General features: G+C 38.4%; 1 protein-coding gene across 9 annotated transcripts in view; it reads left to right on the forward strand.

Annotated features, from left to right (window-relative positions):
* The window catches only part of LOC139452740 (protein hu-li tai shao-like), a 52,789-nt gene extending 33,726 nt beyond the window's left edge, over window positions 1-19,063 (forward strand). For 4 of the 9 annotated variants that reach the window (XM_071234319.1, XM_071234322.1, XM_071234320.1 and 1 more), the window contains exons 5-19: window positions 239-469; window positions 1,175-1,318; window positions 1,925-2,023; window positions 2,587-2,757; window positions 3,234-3,376; window positions 5,586-5,715; window positions 6,223-6,342; window positions 6,694-6,786; window positions 7,343-7,529; window positions 8,283-8,366; window positions 9,622-9,711; window positions 13,189-13,254; window positions 13,776-13,835; window positions 14,677-14,783; window positions 15,978-19,063. In XM_071234319.1, coding sequence (XP_071090420.1) covers window positions 239-469; window positions 1,175-1,318; window positions 1,925-2,023; window positions 2,587-2,757; window positions 3,234-3,376; window positions 5,586-5,715; window positions 6,223-6,342; window positions 6,694-6,786; window positions 7,343-7,529; window positions 8,283-8,366; window positions 9,622-9,711; window positions 13,189-13,254; window positions 13,776-13,835; window positions 14,677-14,783; window positions 15,978-16,091 — 1,839 coding nt within the window. In that variant the 3' untranslated portion in view covers window positions 16,092-19,063. The remainder of the gene's footprint in view (window positions 1-238; window positions 470-1,174; window positions 1,319-1,924; window positions 2,024-2,586; window positions 2,758-3,233; window positions 3,377-5,585; window positions 5,716-6,222; window positions 6,343-6,693; window positions 6,787-7,342; window positions 7,530-8,282; window positions 8,367-9,621; window positions 9,712-13,188; window positions 13,255-13,775; window positions 13,836-14,676; window positions 14,784-15,977) is intronic. The other 5 variants (XM_071234323.1, XM_071234324.1, XM_071234325.1 and 2 more) reach the window with 5 other exon arrangements.
* The last annotated feature ends 4,093 nt before the right edge of the window (window positions 19,064-23,156 follow it).

Genomic DNA, 23,156 nt, shown 5'->3' on the forward strand with positions numbered 1-23,156 from the left:
CTGGTTATGAACTTGATTCTGACAAAAGCCTGATTAGCATGCTTGATTAGCGGATCCACTCAAATGCTCTTAGGTTCACAAGTTGCAACTTGACTTTATATAATGTAAGATCACTCAGTGAGATGTGTGTTAATTGACGGGGATCAACCATATATTCTCTACATGTTACATGTAAATCTACGCTGGCGCTGGAATCACAGTTTTGTTCCGTTCTTAACTCTCGCATTTCTCTGCGCAGGTGCGTGTAAGTCAGGAATCAGAGCACTTCCTGCTCAACCCATTTGGTTTGCTGTACCCTGAGGTGACGGCCTCAACACTCGTCAAGGTAGACATGAAAGGTAATCTCGTAGACCCAGGATCCACGACCTTCGGTGTCAACAAAGCTGGCTTCGTTCTACACTCTGCCATCCACCAGGCCCGCCCGGACATCAAGTGCATCATTCATCTTCACACACCCAATGTTGTTGCAGTAAGTAATCAGTTTTACATGAAGCTGCATTTTATATGCGTGATAAAAGTCAGATAGGTCTGTGACAGGCTCTGTGGTAGATTATTTGTGGACCAAAGGTACAATCCTATGGTCATATGATGTTATAATTATCTGGCATTATTACAGCTATGTTTTACATTTGTTACAGGTTTGCAACTAAAATATGAAAATATGATTTCTTCCTTAGTTAAATAATTTGTCAATATACAGAGACAAAAAGTCACATAAATTATCATAGACAATGGTAAAAAGAGGGCCATTACACCATCTGATAGGAACATGAGGGGGATGGAGTGGGCTTCAAATGCCACCTTTTCACTCTAAACATTCCCAAAATTTTGTATCATGTTTTCGTTTACTGACCAGAAGATACTAATTGTAATTTGGTAAAGTTGGCAACTTTGCAAGAAGAGATATATTGCCTTTTCTGTTATTAGAATCCTGTCGTGGTTCCCCTTTTGCTATCCTTAGTTAATTTAAACTTTTGGTTATTTATATTTTTGGGGGTTATGTTTGTGATCATGCTATAATTAAAGTGACCATTGTTAGGAATTATGCCACTGATGTTAAAGTCTGCAATAAGTTCCTAGTCTTTCATTGTAACATGGATATTTCTTGACATTTTTCTGTCTGTATATCAATACAGAACTATCATATCCCTCATTGTTATGACTTGTTTTCAAGGTATCTGCAATGCAGTCTGGATTACTTCCCCTGTCACAGGAGTCCCTTATTTGTGGGAGCATCAGTACTCACGACTACACTGGAATACTGGTAGACCAAGAAGAGCGAGACAAACTTGCTCGCAATCTCGGGCCCACAAATAAGGTTGGTCATACTCCAGGATCATTTATCCATTTGATGTGCCAATATTGACTTTATTATCTGTTCGGAGGCCAATATGCTGTCCCAAGTCTACAAATGTCAGTAAGAATTTCCAAGTGGGAATAAAACTATGCACAGTTGATGTTATAGTTGTAATAACTAATGGGATGGCTTGGTCAGGGTGACCTGTATTCCCTGATAACAAGACCAATAAAGTGAAGTGGGTTAATTTCACATAGTTGCTTTGGATACAATACCTCTTAAATTAAGAAAAAAAACTTTTAAGAATAACAATATAGAACTAACTTTTTTTCCCAATTTGCCTGCCAAGGGCACTTAGTTTTCAATCCTAGGTCAATGTCTGGTTTCAATATGCTTAGCAATTGGAGACACAGACAAATATATGTTGTATGTACAAGGAAGGGAATAAATTAAGACCAGGTCATAGGTCATGGGGATGGAATGATTGATATGGGTGGGGTCAGAACTGAGTTGGCTCTTAATGTGACTATTTCCGTAGGTGACAAATGTTTCCCTTTTCAATGTGGCCACCTTCCCTGATTGATGGAATAAGTAGTTATCTCTTTAACACCTGCGTGTATGTTTCAGGTGATGCTGTTACGGAACCATGGAATGGTAGCCTGTGGGGAAACTATGGAGGAGGCGTATCATTACGCATTCAATTTGGTCGCTGCCTGTGATACCCAAGTAAGTTTTGTTTGTATCCCCTTCTGTCCATCCATATTTTGTTTCCATTACATAACTTGAAAACCGTGAAAGATTTTTCAACCAAACTTGGTACATGTATTGATCAAGGGCTGAGGTGGTTCCTTTTGCTATTGTAGAAGCCCGGGGGGATTTGTCATTTTTTGATGACTCATTTTTAATTAATGAAGATATGTAACTGGGTTGGATATTTTGAACAATTTGATATTATGTCCTATTGCACAAATCCATCAGCACAATGTTAGCTGTCATAAATTCTAATTCCTGAGCACATGGTATCAATGGCTAGTGTCACATATCGTGAACATTAACTTTAGAATAGATTAAATTTATTCTAATTGCCCCTTATATTTGAAGTTACCAATATCACATCTGTCTTCAGTATTGCTATTAAATGCATATTTTACGTTAACAGTTTTGCTTATCCTCACTCATACACCAGGGCAATAAGTATGAGTCAGGATAAGTATAAATGATATTTCAAATGTTTCAAAGATATATTTTGCCTGCTATTTGTGTAACTAACCTAGACCTATTGTGTACAGATGAGAGCAGTACCAGCAGGGTTAGACAACCTGATCCTGGTCGATGACGAGACACGGCAGGAGACATTCAGGGTGGCTAGCATGGGTGGAGGTGGGGTGGACGTCACTGGACGCAGATGGAAGACAGGAGAGTTGGAGTTTGAGGCCCTCATGAGGCAGTTAGATAATGCTGTAAGTGTCTCTTCATCCTTTGTCTGTTGTTTGTAGGGTAAGAGTTGTTTCTTTATCACTATGTGGGACAGTGGGATAGTGTTTGCTCAGAAATGTAACTCACTCTCTCTCTCTCTCATTCACTCATGAAAGAATGAATGCACAATGTCATGTTCATGGCCTACATTGGTAAGGAACAGATTTGTCAAAATTTCAAGAATATATTCTATGCTAAATAAGTTTAACAACACCTGTTTCTTTCATGTTGCTATAGTTTATCTGTCATGCATGCAAACTTCTTTTGTATCATATGATCCTCTTCATCGTGATTATGGATAGACGTCAGAAGTCCTTTCCACATCACATAAAATAAGGATAGAAATCATAGCTCCTTGACTGTTCCCTGATGTTAAAAACAGGCAGGTTTATGGACCACTGTTCTAAAGTACCATAGCAAAGACCCACCCTTAATATTTGATACCCTTTGCTGGTTTCAGGGGTACCGCACGGGCCATGTTTACAAGATGCCTATCCTGAAGCAGGAGAAGAAGGAGAGGTCCAACAGTGATGTGGAGGTTCCCCCAGCCTCCAGCTCCTTCACATATGTGTTTGATGGCGACATCGAACATTCAAAATATGCGTGAGTAAAGCACTTCTTCATACACATCGCAAGCATGGCACTCAATGTGACATGTTATTACTATTGACACATAGTAAATTTTTGAAATCGTGACCCCAGATCTTTTACCTTGTTGTCTGACTAGGAATGGAATGGGTTGGCATTTGACTTTCTCTATAACAAAATGGCAGCAATCGTAATTGGGTTATAACAAGGGGATCGTAATCAACAGATTTTATAATTTCAGAATCATTCATATTGCGAAATATGAATGTATGCCTTACAACTATCTTAAGGGCAGCACATAAAGAACCTCTGCTCTTCATGTTCTACATACATAATTAAGACATTCAGAAATCCTACCTCATACATGGGACATGAAGAAATAATTCTTGTGTGCATTATATTCGAGAAAATTGGATTAAAACGCTGACATGTTGCATTTCAAGCCAGACTGTCATAGAGACTGTATGTTTGACTTTTGAGACCATTGTATGAGTAGCTTCTGCTGTAGACTAACAAACACCTCTGTAGAATTACATGTACTGATGATTGTGGAATGATTTGCTCAGTTTTGACAACTCAGCTGTAATTAACAACACTACTAACATGTTTCTGATTGCAGATTGAAGCATCTTTAGAATGTAAAACCCTTTTTGCTTGAGCCTATTAAACTCATGGTATTTGGAAGGTTTGGTGCATTTACCCAAGACTTGCTCATATGTTATCTTAGATATTCAGAAATAAAATTGTGGGATATTGATTTCTATCCTGTTGTTTATTAGACCAGAACTTGAACAAGTTTCAGAGGCACTTTACTTATTTTATCAGAAAATATTAACAGTATAGTATAGACAGTATTAGTAAATAAGTGGGGTTCTGTTTCCTTGAGGTTTCTTGCTGTGGTGTCTAGATCAAACAGACTCTCTAAGATAAGTATTTAACATTAGTGCTACAAGGACCCCTTAATATTCATCTCTAGTTACAAACACTGGACAAATAATCTCAAGCACGATTTAAGATTTTTATTTGTTAAAAACAGTGCCAGAGAACTTAGTTTCAGCTTCTTTTGGTCTTGTCTTGTTTATAACTCCAATTTTATTTTGCATTGATTATTGAGCTGGTTCCTTGAGTTCTTGTCACCAAGCTTTCATCTCCCAGTATTACTAACAGTAGATGTTCACAGCCTATCTTTGATTTACTTGTGTTCTGTAACTGCATGTTGAAATATGGCTGGTGTGGTCACTTTGCTAGAGATATTTGTAACCAAGGTAGCAGGACTGATTTCACCAGATTCACTCAATTTGGCAGATGCAGTAGTGATGATATACCTCAATACATGCATGCCCTGTCTAACACTCACTTGATAATACCTCTAGTGACCAGTGATTTCTATCTCCTTTTGACGTGAATAATGAATCAGTAATATTGATTCAGTGATTGTATTGATGATTGTTTGTGGATAGGTAGCCATGGTAACTGTTGAATCTGTCATATAAATATTACATTAATGGATTCCCTAATGTTCATGTGTAAATATATGGTTTAACAGGTAATATAGCAGTCCTTGTATTTCTGTGATACAACATTATTATTTTTAATTTTCATAGGTATATTTTGAAGTAAATTTGTTAAAAATGAAATGGCTATGGACTTCTCTTTGCTGCAGTTGATTGTATGTGTTAATAATCGTATGTCAGAACTGAGCAAATCTGTTAGTTCATAGATGCATTCCTTGCGAACATGTTAAAGGAGTCATCAGTATAAGATGACCAATGGACTAAAACAAAAGCTATGTTCTTGGATTTTCTAAATGTATGTTGGGTTTTCACGGGTATCCTATTCACCAAGAAGGGTCAATGGATATTCATTAGTAGCGCAGAGAGCATACTCCATGTAGTGCAGTCAAACCTGGTTAAATCCCTGCGACCCCAGTAAGTGTATGGAGTTGTCCATAGTTTCAGACAACCCGAGTGCCAACATCAGATACTAATAGCAGTTGTTCAAGATTGGATTTTTTTAATGCTATTATTTTTGTAAAATAAGTGAAACTGGGAAATCTTTGTTATTCAAATTGGGTATTCCAATTGCAGTAGACTTAGGGCTGAATATTGCCCTCTGTGCAGGTCCTTACAATCAGACCTTTAGGTGCCATCATCGGTATGTGGAGTTGGTTTCACTGTGTTGTTTACATGCATTGGCTAATTGTGTTTCTCTTTTTGTTGGTCAGGTCTCCCTTGAAGACTGCCTTGGAGAGACAGAAACAGGCCTACAAGGCTGGCTGGCTCACGTCCCCCAACACATACAAGAGACAAGAGCTGGAAGAGATTGGTACAACTAACCCCAAGAAGTACACGAAGGTATGTGAAACTGACTTGCTGTTGCTCTTAGATGTCTATAATTGCAAAGATCGGTTGGGTAATCGGGTGATTCAAACCAAAACCCCTTGTGATTCCAGGTTAGAATAGTCTAATACTGTAATAGACTAATGGATCGGGTGGTCAGACTTGGTAAATTAGTTGTTTGCGTGTCATCTAACCCGACAGCGTAGATTGTTGCCCATTATAGGACTATAACTGTTGGGTTCTAAACGTTTTTTGAAAGATTATTGTGGCAATAACTGTTGAAAATCAGTGTAGCCACACGACCTGTTTTTGGCTTTATCATTAATAAGTGTGTTTTCCTGTGTATATGTCAGAAATATATTGTGAGATCAACATTGTCAGCCTTGTCTATATATTGTCATAATATCAAACACTGGTTTGTCGATTGTTTGCAAGATGACATCATATAGCTGTCATTACTGTGTGCAGCTTTAAGCAACAAACAGCTACATATGTTGCAAAACCTTTGTCATTGTGTTTCAGTGGGTTCCAGATGGGACAGATTCGCCCTCCAAAACCAGCACCCCTATCAAGGTGGACGGCCCAAACCAGTTTGCACCACAGGGAGACAACCCAAAAGAACTTAAACTAAAACAGAAACAGGTATGTAAACATGACGTTGATGTGACGACTGCTGTGCAGGCAGTTGGAGATGTTATGACCCTGTTGATTAAAAAAAACCACTTTGTTCATTTCAACTGCCCCATGAAGATCTGGGATCAATTGTTCTTAGCCACCCATGCTTGTCAGAAGAAGTGACTAATGGGATCGGGTGGTCAGGCTTGCTGACTTGGTTGATGCATGTCATCGTGTCCCAATTCGATGCTCACGATGTCAATTATTGGAATTGTTCAGTCTCAATCAGGGACAGACCATCGTCATGTAACTTGAATATTGCTGAGTGTGGCATAAACAAATAACAAACATTTTATCTGCTTTTTATAACATTTCCAGATCCGAAAAGACTACTATGAGGACAAGGTAACAGCCGGACCCCAGTCCAGAGTCTTAGAAGGAATGTCATTTGATGAAGCACAGAAAATGAAAGTGAGTTAGATGTCATTACAAAAATTGTTGTTGATCTATGACAGTGTTCGAAATTAAGCATGAAAGTTAAGGGTCTTTGTCATAACCCTAGTGCTGAATGTTAGAAATTGAGGGGTATCTACTTTCAAATATTACAAGAGCAAACCTCAGTGAACCCAGGACCCTCTTAATTTCTAAATTCCAAATTGACTGGGAACAATTAAATAATTAAACAAGTAAATATTGACATACATGTGAAGAAAACATAAAGAAAACAAACTTACATAGTGATGTATGGAACATATGTGCTTTAAGAACTTATGCGTGTTAATAGTATCCAGACAGTCTGTATTGTTGCTCATGCCATCAACCACTAGCACAGCCAGTGAGTTTTGTACAAGTTGCTTAAGTGAAGCTGGAATAATACTTACTGCGTAAAACAACATTGACATATGCATATGGGAGGCCTTTCAAGACACCATTTTGTCATGTTAATTTATGTTTTATGTACCTCTACACTTCAACGTGTTTGGATGTTTGAATTCATGTACAAATTCCTGCTCCTGTTTGTCCACAGCAGGATGGGAACCTAAGCAATGCCTCGGACCACGTGATCGTTGTTGGAGCAGCATCTAAGGGCATAATCCAGCGCGACCACCAGCACAACGCTGTTGTGTACAGGTCATACTACGCAGCCAACCCCTTCGAGAACATGACAGAGAAGGAGCTGGAGGAATACCAGAAGGGGCTCAACAAGCAGGAAGGTAGCGTAGCTTGATAACTGAAATACCTGCTTATGGAATTGACCCCATTTAGCTTCTACTAGTCTGAGACTTTTGACAATCAGGAAGGACAAGTTACTTTCTCCCAAACTCTAATGATCTTCCATAAAATGTGATTAGTTTACAGAAACAATGAGTTGTGGACTCATTGGGCCTGGTCAATGTTATTACTGTGTGGGCTAGGTTAAATATATATTTAAGCTTTACCTGGCTTTTATGATATACTAGCCCTAATAGCAATTGCCTATAAGGATTGATACACTTAAACTTTATTTCCAAAAGCCTCTGAAGTATCTTTAGCACCAGGCAAATCCACTCAGTCTGTGAGACTGTTTGAAGAATGAATAGTTGTAGAATGGGTAGTGTGTCATAAATTTATAGTTTGCTGTCATTGGTGCAGCTGTAGCACTGTATCAGCCTTCAAGATTCACCCTACTCTGCTAGCCCGAGACAATCAGCTTGGGCTGAGGATGAGAAAGAATCCAATGATGGTAGTCCTCAAAGACTCGTAGCATTATTTTGAACCAGTTCCCAGTGCTTCAGTTTTGCTTCAAATTAGAACTGAATATAACCGACAGAAAATGTAAACATGGTAAACAATTTTGTCTCTAGTTACTAGTTAACTAACATGCCCAATAGTCCTCTGGACTGAATTTCTAAGGCAGCTGCATGTACCTCACTCACTCCAACTTTCACCATGCATAGGGACTGATTGTAATCCATGTTTCTCTGCAGGTGAGGACCTAAGTCCAGGTCCCGATGGCCGCCTCATCTCCTCAGAAGAGCGTATGCAACAGCTCAACTCCACATCTGCAGAAGGTGGGATATGTGTTCAGTATTTGCCTTGTCCCAAGAGTGTAGTGTTCCCGTGTTCTGTTGTTCTGTAGCTGTAGATGTTGTGGTGTGCCACTGTCGACACACCAGAAACTATGCATGTCACAAATCCTACAGGATCCTGTGTCTTCGGATTTAAGCTCATGAGAGCATTTCATAATTGCAATCAATGTTAACTTTATCTTCCTTAATTCAATTATTAATTTCCTGATAAAACAATTATGAGTATCAAGTGAAATTATAGCGAAAGAAACTGTGTAAATATGTAGGCTTCCAGAAATTCATTTAAGGAGAATGATGTTTATTCATTTTGAAACCGATGTGGATAGAAATAAAAAAACCACTTTATAATCTCTCGCGTATCCTGTAATGTTTGTAAACAGTTTGACAGGTTGTTTTGTTTGTAGTACTCTATAGTAACTCCTCTATCCATCTCCTGCATGTCAAGACCTATACATACATTAGACTAGTCGTTAGGAAATATTCATTCCTTTAGGTCATTTGTAATTCCTGATCCAACTTTCATGATTTGAGAAGAGATTTTGTAGTTTACAGAGTACTATGTTGATGTTGGTGTCAGTTTGTTGATAACTCCTATCGTACCTGCTTAGTGGTGAAGGATCATTGTAATTGGACAGGGTACTTACTTATTCAATAACTTCTTATATCTTTATTGTGGTATGATTCTATGACATCCTTAAAACGTATCAAAAATGTTTAAGATTGAGCTAAATTGGTAGTGTTTGACATGTTTTGGTGCTTATTTGTTAAAAGGTTCTTATATTACATGCTATATACTATCATATCAGTAATTCTTGAACCAAAAGGTATCCCAGTGGTTGGTGTTCGACTCCACACACTGTTGTAGTGAGTGACCTCGCTGATCGTGTGTCGGTTGTCCCACAGCAGCATTGATAGTGGGCAAACACTGGCTTCTTTGGTCTTGATTATATTTTATGGATAGCTGAGACATAATGTTGCAGAGAGTGACATAAAACAATATTCATTCAGTTGTCGCTACTGATTGATGGCTGTAATATGCTGCAAGCAGCAGTATGCTCTATTTTACCCTCAGTTAAGACCCTAAGTAACTGCAGATGTACACAAGCAGTATCTGATACTAGGAGCTGGCAGTTCTAACATTGAAGCTTACTAAGATGTACTGTGTTGGTGTGTGCACCCTGTTCTACTCTATAGTGTGTGTGTTGTTCTGTGCACGGAGCCTTGTTGTTTCATGTAGAGTCGGGCATTGCGCCACTGCCTGAGGAAACTAACCTTGATGAGAGTGTGAATGGCCAGCCAGAGTCGCTGCCATCCAACAATGAATCAGGTATGTACAGAGATCTAGCCGCCGCAGCTGCTGCCCAAGGGAATGGTGCTGTTTCTGTGCTTGCTGGATGCTTCAACAATGCTCTGACAATATACGCTGCCAAATTTCAGTTGTATCACATTCAGGGTTAGACAATCCCCGATTCCTCAGTTCAAGTCCATAATTCAAATTTATGATTTATGCACCTTTTGACAAATCCATCCATCCATTCTTCCATCCATCCATCAACCCATCAACCCATCCACCTACCACTATGGAAAACAATATATATTAAGTCCTAAAGATTTCTTGTCTTTGACAAGCAGTTTGATTGATAAATAATATAGTGACCTTTTCTTCTGAGTATTAAAATAGTATATGGTATACTAATGAAAGTATTTTTTTCCCCCCTAGACTTAAACAAGAAGTCTCAAGCTGTAATAAGTTTGATAAAATGTTTCCTTAAGTCTGCAGAATTGGGTGACAAGTCCTGTGAATGAAATAGGCCGAAGGTTAAAATTTAATAATTCAGGGAGCCCCAAAAGTCCAATAACATAGCATCAAACCTAAAGGACCATGGACCCCTTATACTTTTGAACACTTGCATCTTTTCGTGATCCAACAATATACCATCCTGTATCTATACCTAACTTACCATATACAAATACTAACAGATCAATATCAATCTACCAAGTTCTTCAATCCAATTTATTTTTAGAAATTATGGAGCAAAATTAAACCTTTTTATCATCCCTGTGTTACACATCTTCCATTCACAATTATGGGTGAACATTTTATTCCCCCTCTGCGTCTCTAACTTACATCACCCGTGACTGACCGTGGCGGCTTTTACTTGAAGCAGTATATTTCAGCAGCATGGTGAAGCATCCACTTTATTGTCAGACGATGAGCTGATGGTCTTCTGATACTAATTTATGTTCATTGATATAGCAATGCTTGTAGAACACTCGTAGTCTACTATGTCTATGAAAGTAAATGGCAATCCCTCTGGGTTGGATGTCTGTGCATGATTTCCTTCTATTTCTCTGCTTTGCTCTTTGTAATTTTACTCTACTTATTTCTCACTTTTGAAACATGTAGGTTATCATAGTTTTTATATATTGAAAATATCATAAGTATAAGGTATAGGTGTCTTAATACCTTACTGTAAATATGTAGTTTAGGTGCATGGCTGTTAGTGTTGTTACAGACACTGAGTATTCCAGGCAGAAAAGCACCCCAGTACCCTGTATTAGTGGAAAGAACTGACTAGTGAAGAATGGAAGGTTACAATGTGTGACCTAATGATAGTATTGTCATGAGGGGTGTTCAGTGTTACTGGTATACCAGTATATTGCAACATGGCCATCAGCAACACACATATCGCAATACCACCCTTGTGTAGCAATATTTCCAATACAGTTACAAAGGAATTAATATATTATCATATAAACAATATCTACTACCTTGAAACATTTGGATTGACTTGGTTCCCATCTAAATAGCACACACTTCGTTCTGTTTACATTAACATTCTATATTGATGACATAATTGGTAGTCACATTCATCCATACTGTCAAAACCCATCTTGCATCTGATGTCTGGATTATTGAGTTAAGCAGTACATTTGAACAGTACAATAATTTGGGCCCCCAAACCTTTTGCAATATGTATTGCAATACAGCTGTCAGTATTACGATATATTGCAATATGATTCAAGTGCCAATATGCCAACCCTATTGGTCATGCCCTGATTGCCTAGGCTGTTGCTCATTATGTACAGGCTGATGATTGTAGCTTGAATATTGCTTACGTAGCCTAAAAGAACAGTCACTGATCATTCATGCATATTATCCATCAACTCTAGTACCACCAGTACCACCCAAAAAGGGGAGACCTGGAGGTGGGCTTCTGGCGGGCGATTACCTGTATCCCCCTCAGCATGGCCAATCAGGTGACCGACTGTGTGTCATGTGACTTGTGGGCTGGGTACCGTGGTAACGTTGATACTGACAACTGTACTATTTGTCATAAACCCTGTACTTGGAACTCACAGATACGATGTAAAACTTTAACACTCTCACTCACAGAGCATATAATTAATTATATATGGGTGTTTAATATATGCTGTGTTAGAACAGACAGGTGCTCATTAACAAATAATTGTAAACAAATAATGAAAGTTCCTTATTAGGTATGTGGTCATTTTCTCTAAAACATATACTCACAAAAAGTAGTTTGTATGTACTAACATGACAATAATAATATATTCTGTAATGCAGCAATCTAACACATAAGGCTCTGTCTGATTTCTCGCTGATTAAAACTTTAGTCAAGTAAAGGCTTCAGCACCGTCTTCCTGTAAGTGTAGCCTGTTAATAAGCTTTAATGAATAAAAACAAACGTAAGGTCCATCAGATGGCCTCAATGAGTGCTGTGGGAATCCATTGGGGTTTTCCAGCTCCCATTGCTTGTTGCAAGAGCTGACATACATGGACTGGTTGTGATCTGACTATGTATGTGGGAACATATCACAACTTGTGTCAATGCTGCCAAACATGTCCAGTGTGCCGTTCCACAAAACGATCTTGGCACTACGATGTCATAAGTGTATGTTAATGTACAGGAGGTATGATCATCTTAGCACTAAGATCGTGTTATGGAACAGGGCCCTGGACTTAAGTATTAACCCATGTTAATATTTCACTCTTACTTTATAGATAGAAGCATGGAATAATATATCTGTAAAAATATCAGTCCGAGCATAAAATTTAGAGAAATATACACTATTTAAGAAAAACTGTTCAAATAATTTTTTCATGAACATTTGTGCTCAGCTTGTGATATGGCTGCTGAGCTACGTTGTCCAATGTATATGTACATATAGCAAGATATGAGCACGGAGCAGTGGGAATGTAGAGCAGCCTTAGAAATTCACGCTAGTCTTCTGGCCTGAGTCTTCTAATTTGTGCCAGGGACAGGTAAATATGCAATGATGGTAGTTCTCATAGACTAGTAGCATTTGAGAGCTGTAATTCTGAACCAGTTCTCATAGCTTCAATGTTACTACAAATTAAAACTGAATAAAACTTACAAAAAATGTAAATATAGTAAAAAAAATTGTTTTGTTCAAGCAGAATGAGCAAGACTCAGAGGACTAGTGAAGTAAAGTTTCCACTGATCCTCTGGTCTAGGCTTAAACATAATGAATGAACGGCTGTAGAGAAGTGTATACCACTCAACAGAAATTAAGGACCAATCGATTCTTTCATGTTACTATGTTTAATCTGCCATGGCTCTAGTTCATTAACTTCTTTTTAGTAGTATGAAAACTTGACAGAATATTTCAAAAGAAGAAATCCACCAAGTTGGTGTCGGTTACATCCTCCTGTCTTTTAGTTGAAACTTCTAACATGGGCACTGTTGCATGTCACATTGGTAGTGTGTAGTGTGCATGTTGTTGCATGCTTGGCACGTGTATTTTTGCATGTTCACAGATGAAAAACGTACTACTCAGGTTAAAAGGTCGGAGTCTGAGCGACAACCTATGAGAAGTCCTGAGAGTGAGTTTCACATCACATGACTTGGCATTTTAAACAGCACTTACCTGGAACTGGGGAATGCTTATATTAACCTCAGTCTTCTTTCCATTCTCAATTACATGAAGCCTCCAAATTTGGATGAACATGACAAACATGCGATTTTCATATATTTGTTTTGTGATCTGATGTTAGTTTAATATGCATTCACTCTTCATAACCTATATTTTTATTCACGTTATTTGCGCAAACACTTTAAAAATATTTTCCCTTTTGCTGTAAATGATTTAAATACTGCTCACTCAGCGTTATACACATTTTCCTCACATATGCCTCTCCCTATGGTATTTGCCATGATTATCCTGTCTCCCCATCTTCAGTTCTGCAAAGTTGATGGTCACTTATCAGCATTGCACAACAGAGAAACTTGGAGAATATGTGTGACATTGGCTTCCCTTCTACTAGTGATTTTGTTTATCTTGCTCTACTACTTTGTTAAGCTTTTGTTTGTGTCCTAGCTGTGCATTTTGTCTTTTCCTTGTTAGTGATTCGAGAACTTGAGAAGAAGAATCTGGAGCGATCAAAATCTGACAAACAGCCTCGAGGTGAGACGGTGTATATTTGTAGATTCATATTCTCTTCTGAACATGACTCTTTCCTTTCTATGTATAGCTGTGAAATTAGACAAAATTACTTTTTGTCGACTGTATAGGAACATGCCTTGATTGACTGAACAGACAGGTGGTTTGCGTTCCCAGAAGTGAGAACAGAACAGGTGACCTAGGCTTATTGTAGAAGGTGACTGTGCTTATTGTGTTTGGGCGGGGGGTAGGCTCGTCGTTGAAGTGTTTCGTCATGAAGAGGATGTTGGTATGATTCTCTATAGACAAAGTGTGGGAATCCCATTCCAGCTGTCCCAAGTCGTGATGTGGTCAGAATATTGCAGTTGCCCACTGTTTTGTCCCATCTAAGTCTCTTAATTGCATGCTGCTTTAAAGTAGCTACTTTAAAATTGATGATAATTCCTTACAACAATACCCCCAACTCGATTATTTATTCTGTGCTGCAGAGGATTGAGAAGTAAAAAATTATTTGTGTTATCACCGTAAAATATATTTGATTAGTTTAGAACTGCTGAATGCTGCATTGAATTATATTAATTGTCTTTGCATTCATTAGCTTTGCTGTTTATGATGTTCTTTTACAGAATGATATGACTTGAACTCTTGTATGTGCATTTCTTGATACCCAGCATGGTCTGAAATCCCATAGAGCTTAATGTACATTTAAGATCATTGTCATCCTCATCTGCAACTCTTGAGCAAGTCTGTAAATCTAAGTCTCTCCTGGGAGTAAGTTTTAAACATAATGTCTTCATAGGATAGTTTTTTCAGCGTGACTTGTCTTTGTGATATGTTATTCTGACTAAAATGTTTGTGTTAAAAGATGGTGGTGAAATTGAGAAACCAAGCTCCCCTGCCAAGTCGGACACACTGAGGTCGACAGACAGTGCCAGCGGAGGTGACACACTAGAGGAACGCAGTAGCAAGGAGGTAGGGTTCACAGTCAATATTTGTGTAGATGTAGAAACTAATCAGTAAAATACTGAAGACCTCGGCTTAATTATGGATTTTGCCTATTTTAATTGAGTAATATTTTATCGAAGTTTGAGCCCAGGGCAGACAAAAACTTGATATAAAGATTGAATATCCCAAATTTAATAAAACAATACTCACAAATGGAACCAGAGTGCAACACTTTAACATAGGCATGATTTCCTATTTCAAATTGAAAATTATGAACTAAGAACATGTTCAAAATAAGACGATTGTAATTCCCATACTTTATCAAAGACATATGACTGTATGATTGCTATGTGGTACGGGGCCCTTGTTGTATGATGATATTTTTGACAGACATTAAAGAATGAATAGTATTTGTATGATCACCACCCTTGTTCCTACTTAACCATTCCCTTTTAGTCAGAACATATTCATAAGGTTACATATGTACCAGATGATAATGAGGGTACCTCCTTAATATCCAACAACTCCCCAAGATAATAGTGGAAGTGTTAGACATGGCTCCATGTTGAAGTAAGCTAGGAAATCTGTATTGTCTGCAGGTAAAGATGCTCAGAATATTTTCATGATACTATTGGAACAGTTGTATGTGGAACTTTCACAGCACTATTGCAGTTGTCTAAATGCCAACAAATATCGCCCCCTCAAGATTACCACTAGAGTATTGCAAAGCTCAGATCAGATGTGTATTTTTGCAGAATACACAAACTAAATCACCATAACCACGTTAATATTGAGTTTCTTGCTTACTAATACACATGAAGAAATTTGATAACCCGATAGTATAACAACACTGTGTATCATTGCCCAATATAGATTTCTCAGCTTGCGTACACTCTACTGCAGTGAATAATGCACAGATGTGCAAAATCTCGCTTATTGTAACTTAGATATGTATAACTGTTATAAGGTTAGGAGAGCCGTGACTCAACTTGTTGCAGCTCACAAACACTTTAGAAGTTAATTAGCTGTTTGGGAGTTACCTGAACCGTATAGAAGTAACATTATTACAGAGCCTATAAGACTGGACCCAAGAGAGTAAATATATTTTAAATAATAAAGAAGACTATGAATACCCAGTGTGAATAAGCGAATACATACTCAATGGCTCAAAATGTTATTTGGATCCCTGGTATTGTCTGTAAATGTGCATATCCTTTGCAGGGCTCCCCAACCAAGGAACAGCCTTCTCCCAAGAAGGAGAAAAAGAAGAAGAAGTTTCGCATGCCATCCTTCTCCAAGAAGAAGAACAAGGAGAGCAAGGAAAGTGCAATCTGAGCGTTCCCCGATCAATGATGTCATCGGCAGCAAACTATGTTCTCACTTGCTACACGACTCACTCCATCTTCCCCTTTCAGGGGCGCTTTGAGCAGTCCGTCTGCCACTTGAACATTTGCTTTGTTGGGGACATGCTGCAGCGTTGATCGGAGGAGGAGGCGGCGAAACTTTGTTTCATTTAGCTTTTATACAAGAAAGAGATAAGGAAGGGAGGCAACTCTTGGTTTATTGCTTGTTACTGTCGTAGTCACAGTCTATGCATTTTCTCGCCACTCATTTCATCCTTGTACCAATGAGAGAAGACTGCAAGATCAATGCTGCCATTTGTGACATTTGAGGCCATGTGTCCAGCTTACCATGTACCCTGCTAGGTTAGTGAACGAGGAGGAGGAGGAGGAGCTTGGACATCTGGCTGGTTTTATCACCGTCATTTTTACGACAATATTGTCCAGGAGGCTACATTACAGATAATTGTTGTCATGGAAATTGTGCTTCCTGAGGGATAATTAGACAGTTTTTCTTCTGTTGTTATTTTGCATTTTAGTCACTTTTAATCATATGTTTCTTGAAATATATATTAGCACATGTATCACAATATTGCATTTATGTGCAACTGTTTCATGTTCATCCAACAAGTATTCGTACCATCATTCAGATACTGGCTCCTCCAACAATAGTGCTGTCCTTCCTGACTGCTTTCATCTCATGGAGACAGCTGTTCCAACAAGGCAGAGTCTGTCGGAGTGTGCTGCACTGATAGTGTCACTGCCCTCTTGATGTAGTATTACCATGGCAACTCCCAGACATCTGCCCTGTCCTATACAAAAGCATTACACCACATATTGCAGTGTTTTACAGCTATCTAGTTCTGTTGTAGTGGAGGTTGCATAGACTAGGGGCAGATAACTCTTTGCTTCCACTTCATTGAGTTCATGTCACAGTTTGCTGCTGAAAACATTTGAATAACCTAATAAGTATATTCAGGGGACCTCGCTTTCTATTTACAAACTTTAGAAACATTTCATGTTACCACAATATTTGATGAATTGGAAACCATGTCAAGACTTGCTTGAGAATTTCACCGATGTTTGTTGATGCGTTTTGGACTTTGGTAGCAGAGCATGAAATGTCAGGGATTGGGGATTTTGGTGTCAGGGGAGGTTACTCTGCTGTTTCCGTTCTGGATGTGTGTATCGATGTCAACAGTCCTGTGTAACTTATATACCAGATATGGATCCGTACGTGACCTTGCTGTGAGGCTTGACACGAAGACGTGTACAATTTTGTATTGTTTGTGATGTGTACAGTTGTGTCTCCACTCCTGTAAGGCTGTGTTTCCTTTCTCTCTCGCGACATTGTTGCTGGATGCTTGATGTTGGTACCACTGGGGCTGGGCATCTACCTTCCGCAAATAAGGACAAGTTGCATAACATTGAGGATGAATTATGCAAACCACTGACGTTGATATATCATTTAAGGTTTGGAACAGATGGGGAAAAAACGAAGTTCAAAAGAATATATTTGAGAAAGGTACATAACCAGCTCTAATAATAAATTGGATATAGCATCATCTGAGCATAAGATTGGTTGGTTCTAATGTGAGTTGCCCAGCTATGACAGTATCCTGTTCTATGATAGGCTTGCAGTTGTCAGCCTATTTCTCTTTGTGTTAGTTGTAGTTCTCATCTGTAAATAAGTGTAAAATCATACATCAACAAGTGACCAGAATTGCTTTTTAACCTTGTTTTGTACCCATGCATGAGCTGATAAATCGTAGAAATTACCATGGTGACATAGCTTAGTAGAATCTTATGTACATTTGATTGTATAATTGAAAGAGATATGATGGCCTTACTTAACCATGGAATTGAGGCTTTTTCTATTTTATGATTGTCAAGTTTTAAGCATCATTTGTGTTTTTATAATTCTGTTACGTCCATATTCTAGAGTTAGCGGCATGGTTGTGTTTCAACCAGCTCGGGGCAGAAATATTAAACCTGTAAATAACTTGGTGCCAACCCTAGTGAGCATAGTGCTAGATGTTCCACTAGAGTCCGTTTAGCTGCCTGTGGCCAGGTGTCGCTAGGACGAGGTGGAAGGGTTGATGTTTTATGCTGCTAGGAGTAGGTATTGGAGGAATCACTTGAAGACTGTACAGTGTAAATTTGACCAATCATGTAAGCTTTTGTTTTGTTATGAATGCCATTTTGTTTTCCTGGCAAGTGTTATGTAGCAGCGATGGAAGCAATCGGTTGTAAACCGCTTCCTGTCCTAAATGAAGAGTTCTCTCCCTTTACAGGTATTCACTTGTGGCCCTCTGTTCGCTATTTGAAATACTTTTCTATCATTTCATTCACAATTGTGAACTGGCAATGATAGGGAAACATTCCCAACAACGTTGCCATGGCACGATGTGAACAGAGGCTGTGAGAGGTAGCTGGCTAAAGGGAAGTCACAAAGCTTGCTGAGAAGGCACGAGCTGAATGATATAGTTAGTCTTCACATGAAAAATACAAGCAACCGTTGATCAGTTTATGTGAATTGTTAAAATGTCATGAATATATCCTGCCTGTGCCCTCCCCTGGTATTTAAGCGACTGTTCGTATGCTGATCAGAATGCTTTGTTGACTTTAGATGGTGCAATTTTTACATGAGAAATGTTTTAGGAACAATTTTAAGTATTTTATTTGCTGACACTAAGTGGTTGTGAAGTTTACCAGTGGATACTGTGTTCAAGTAGGATTACATGCTTTTTACAATTCTAGTTGTTTCTCAACAATAATAACCAATACTTATTGTGTAGTTCACCTGTTGCGACACATTGCTTCTTAGTGACTGTTCCTAGACCGTTTCCTCTGCCACGGTCACAGATGCTGATGACACAAGACGCTAGTGTCTGTCCACTCATCTTTTTGTTATGAACAGCTTGTAGTAACCCTGTACTGCTGTGGCAATAAACATGGTAAAATTGACTCCTAGTGTCATGGGATTTTGTCAGACTTTGGATACTGATGAAGAATGCTGTTGGCCGAAAGTATGGATAAAATGTGAGTGAATATTATGAAGCACTAATTACAAAGACAGCACATTATGTGCGTGTGTTTCTGTTGTGTAAAGCTTCTCCCAGCAATATTCCAGGTATATGATAAAGGCCCAGAAATAATAAAATCTGGACCAGACAATTCAGTGAATGAGGTTGAGAAAATCGGGGTACGATGACATAGTCACCAAGAGCACCCAATGGATTAAGTCTCCTCTTCCGACATTGGTTGCTGGGGACCAAATATTAAACTGGAATCCGTGTGGGGGTCATGCAAATTGCTTGGCAAAGAAGTTTTATGCTACTTGTAGCAACATCAGCAGCCATTTTGTGGTGATGGGAATAAATTGACCAGTTCGTCTCTCGTTTTGGTTCTAGGAATCAGGAGGCTCAGTTGTTATTTAAACAGACTTTATTGTGAGACAGGACAACAGATTTTGTTTTACACAAACAGCTATGAACAGAAAGAAACATTTCACTGAAGGCAAGCAAGAACATGACTGGACTATGAACAACAGAAACTGTTGAAACCTGGTAAGACCATATCACAGTATCTGCTGATTTCACATATAAAATAAATTCAGTGTTAACAAGTTCATTCATGAACGGGTATGAATATACACCTGGAAAATATGCTTCACTAACTTACATGTTCCATTCCACGTTTGATTGGGATAGTTTGTATCTCTTACCATGATACACAAAGATGATTCTCTTGTATGTATATGTATATAATCCTAAATTCCTATCAAAAGTTGAGTGGTGTATTTCCATATTAAATAAGTTAACGTATCGACATATATTTTCTGACAAAACACATTTGTGACATATTTGTATTGAATGACACAGAAATGTGTAATGACATTTTGGAATATATTAAAATGGAATGGTGCAACTTTTTCCCAGGTGTATATAAATGAGATGTTTCATAATTTTGTCGTCACATTTCTGAGAGGAATGAAAGTGGAAGTCTGGTGGGTAACAATCTTAAGTAGACAAGGAAACAATGCGTGGTCAGGACAAGGTCATCCCAGCTGTGGGGAAGTGAAGGGGATCTGTTCCTGTTTCAACATATAACTCCCAACAAAAATAACTGATCATGTTCCTATTTATCATACTGTAACATTTTAGAAGCACTGCACTCAAAATGTCTTCATTTTCCTTTGAAGGTTTATTGCACTGGTTCGGCTGAAGATGCACCCCAAAAAGTTCTGGCTGACAGTTGTGAATTTCTTACATAAGTAATGGTGGAATGTTCGGTCATCACCCATTATAGAGATATACAGCAGTAAAAACATCTGGTGTGACGTTTTTTCCTTCTTAAAACCTAAACCAATATAATGACGTCTTGCTATTGTTGCAGTTGATTCTGAGAGACACTAGTCTCAGCTAGTGGTATGTTGTGTATACAGTTCTACATAAGATCCATACAATTTTCCGTTATTGATATATCAACATGTTCACCATAATCTGTTACTGGAGTATAAGATGGTAAGATTATCACTGCAACAACCCATGTCACAAGTCCCGCAATACATACATAGGAGAGTGAAGATGGTATTCCAATATCCTCTCAGTTTTGCATTCGTTTGAAGGTGACAGAAACATATCTTGACATTCAAAAATAATTATGCAAATTTTCATTATCTTCAGATATATTCACAAAACAATATTTGTAATATATGTATAACATATCAGAATTTTATTCTAAAAAACTTGACCTCAAGAACAATCTCATTAAAGATCTTAGTGCTTGCTCCCACTTTGTGTCTGATTTAAATAAGACTGCATCAAGACTGGTATTTTGATTTTAGAAATCTTGATAAATCTTCACACTTCCTTGAGTAAATATATATATATATATATGTTGACACAGGCATGCACATCACGATTATATCTGCATAACAGAACAAAAACAAGGGATCTTGAAATCTACATCTAAAAACTGACAGCTCATGATCAATCAGCACCATATTATCTGCAGACTCCAAACATACAAAAATAACATTGTGGCACTAATATAGTCATAGTCTCCCACTCAAGTCTAGAATGGTTTGGCAAGTCCAGCATAGCTCCAGGCTCCTTTTGGATTTTATTTGGGATTTTGTAGCTATGTGATAACTTTTTATCTGGGACTAAATGTTAGTCTACCAGGGTGAGTGAGATGGGTCAAACATATTGCACAGTTTTTCAGTTATATCATGAACAGTCCGCATTATGTGGGAGGAGAGCTCAGAGTGATGCAGCTCGCAGACAAAAACCACTTGGTAAAAGTCATGTATACAGCAGTGGTGAAATCAAACCTGAAAAGTTAACTAACAGACAATAATGTTAGTCCGTCTTCCAGACCTGAGAGAATAAATAAAAAACTCAAGTCAAACTCAAGTCTAGTATGGTTTGGCAAGTCTAGATTGCCTCAGCTCCTGAAATTATGGATTATTTATTTGAATTTATTTTTTGTTTTGTAGACATTAGAGAACTTATAAGGTGAGGTTGACAGACCATGGCTCCTATGGTGTTACATGGTATTCAAGGGATGCAACTCTGCACTGACAAACACACTCTTGGGTAACTATTATCAACATGATAGATAGGTTTACATTGATGGAATTCCTGTAAAATGTTTTAAAAACATAATAAATGGTTTCTGATTTTTGGTGAGTGAGTGAGCGGTTAAAGCTGCTTTAACACTGATTTCCATGTATAAGGAACCACAGCCTTCCTTGTAATGTGCTGTCACTGATCGCCAACCTCTGCAAATTGATTTGAAATACTCATGTTGAAGATACATCAACTGTATGCCAGTGTATAGGGCACTTTTGTTATAATATCTAATATAGGATGAGTCTGTTCAGGCACAATACAATGTGAGTCTGGTACATACTCATGGCAGTATACAATGTGAGTCTGGTACAGACACATGGCATCATACAATGTGAGTCTGGTACATACACATGGCATTATACAATGTGAGTCTGGTACAGACACATGGCATCATACAATGTGAGTCTGGTACAGACACATGGCATCATACAATGTGAGTCTGGTACAGACACATGGCATCATACAATGTGAGTCTGGTACATACACATGGCATCATACAATGTGAGTCTGGTACAGACACATGGCATCATACAATGTGAGTCTGGTACATACACATGGCATTATACAATGTGAGTCTGGTACAGACACATGGCATCATACAATGTGAGTCTGGTACAGACACATGGCATCATACAATGTGAGTCTGGTACAGACACATGGCATCATTAAATGTGAGTCTGGTACATACACATGGCATCATACAATGTGAGTCTGGTACAGACACATGGCATCATACAATGTGAGTCTGGTACAGACACATGGCATCATACAATGTGAGTCTGGTACAGACATATGGCATCATACAATGTGAGTCTGGTACAGACACATGGCATCATACAATGTGAGTCTGGTACAGACATATGGCATCATACAATGTGAGTCTGGTACATACACATGGCATTATACAATGTGAGTCTGGTACAGACACATGGCATCATACAATGTGAGTCTGGTACAGACACATGGCATCATACAATGTGAGTCTGGTACAGACACATGGCATCATTAAATGTGAGTCTGGTACAGACACACGGCATCATACAATGTGAGTCTGGTACAGACACATGGCATCATACAATGTGAGTCTGGTACAGACACATGGCATCATACAATGTGAGTCTGGTACAGACACATGGCATCATACAATGTGAGTCTGGTACAGACACATGGCATCATACAATGTGAGTCTGGTACAGACATATGGCATCATACAATGTTAGCCTGGTACATACTCATGGCAGTATACAATGTGAGTCTGGTACAGACACATGACATCATACAATGCGAGTGGTACATACACATGACATTATACAATGCGAGTCTGGTACAGACACATGACATTATACAATGCGAGTGGTACATACACATGACATTATACAATGTGAGTCTGGTACAGACACATGACATTATACAATGTGAGT

Source organism: Haliotis cracherodii, unplaced genomic scaffold (assembly GCF_022045235.1).
Source record: "Haliotis cracherodii isolate W230 unplaced genomic scaffold, xgHalCrac1.p SCAF_9, whole genome shotgun sequence".
NCBI lineage: Eukaryota > Metazoa > Mollusca > Gastropoda > Lepetellida > Haliotidae > Haliotis > Haliotis cracherodii.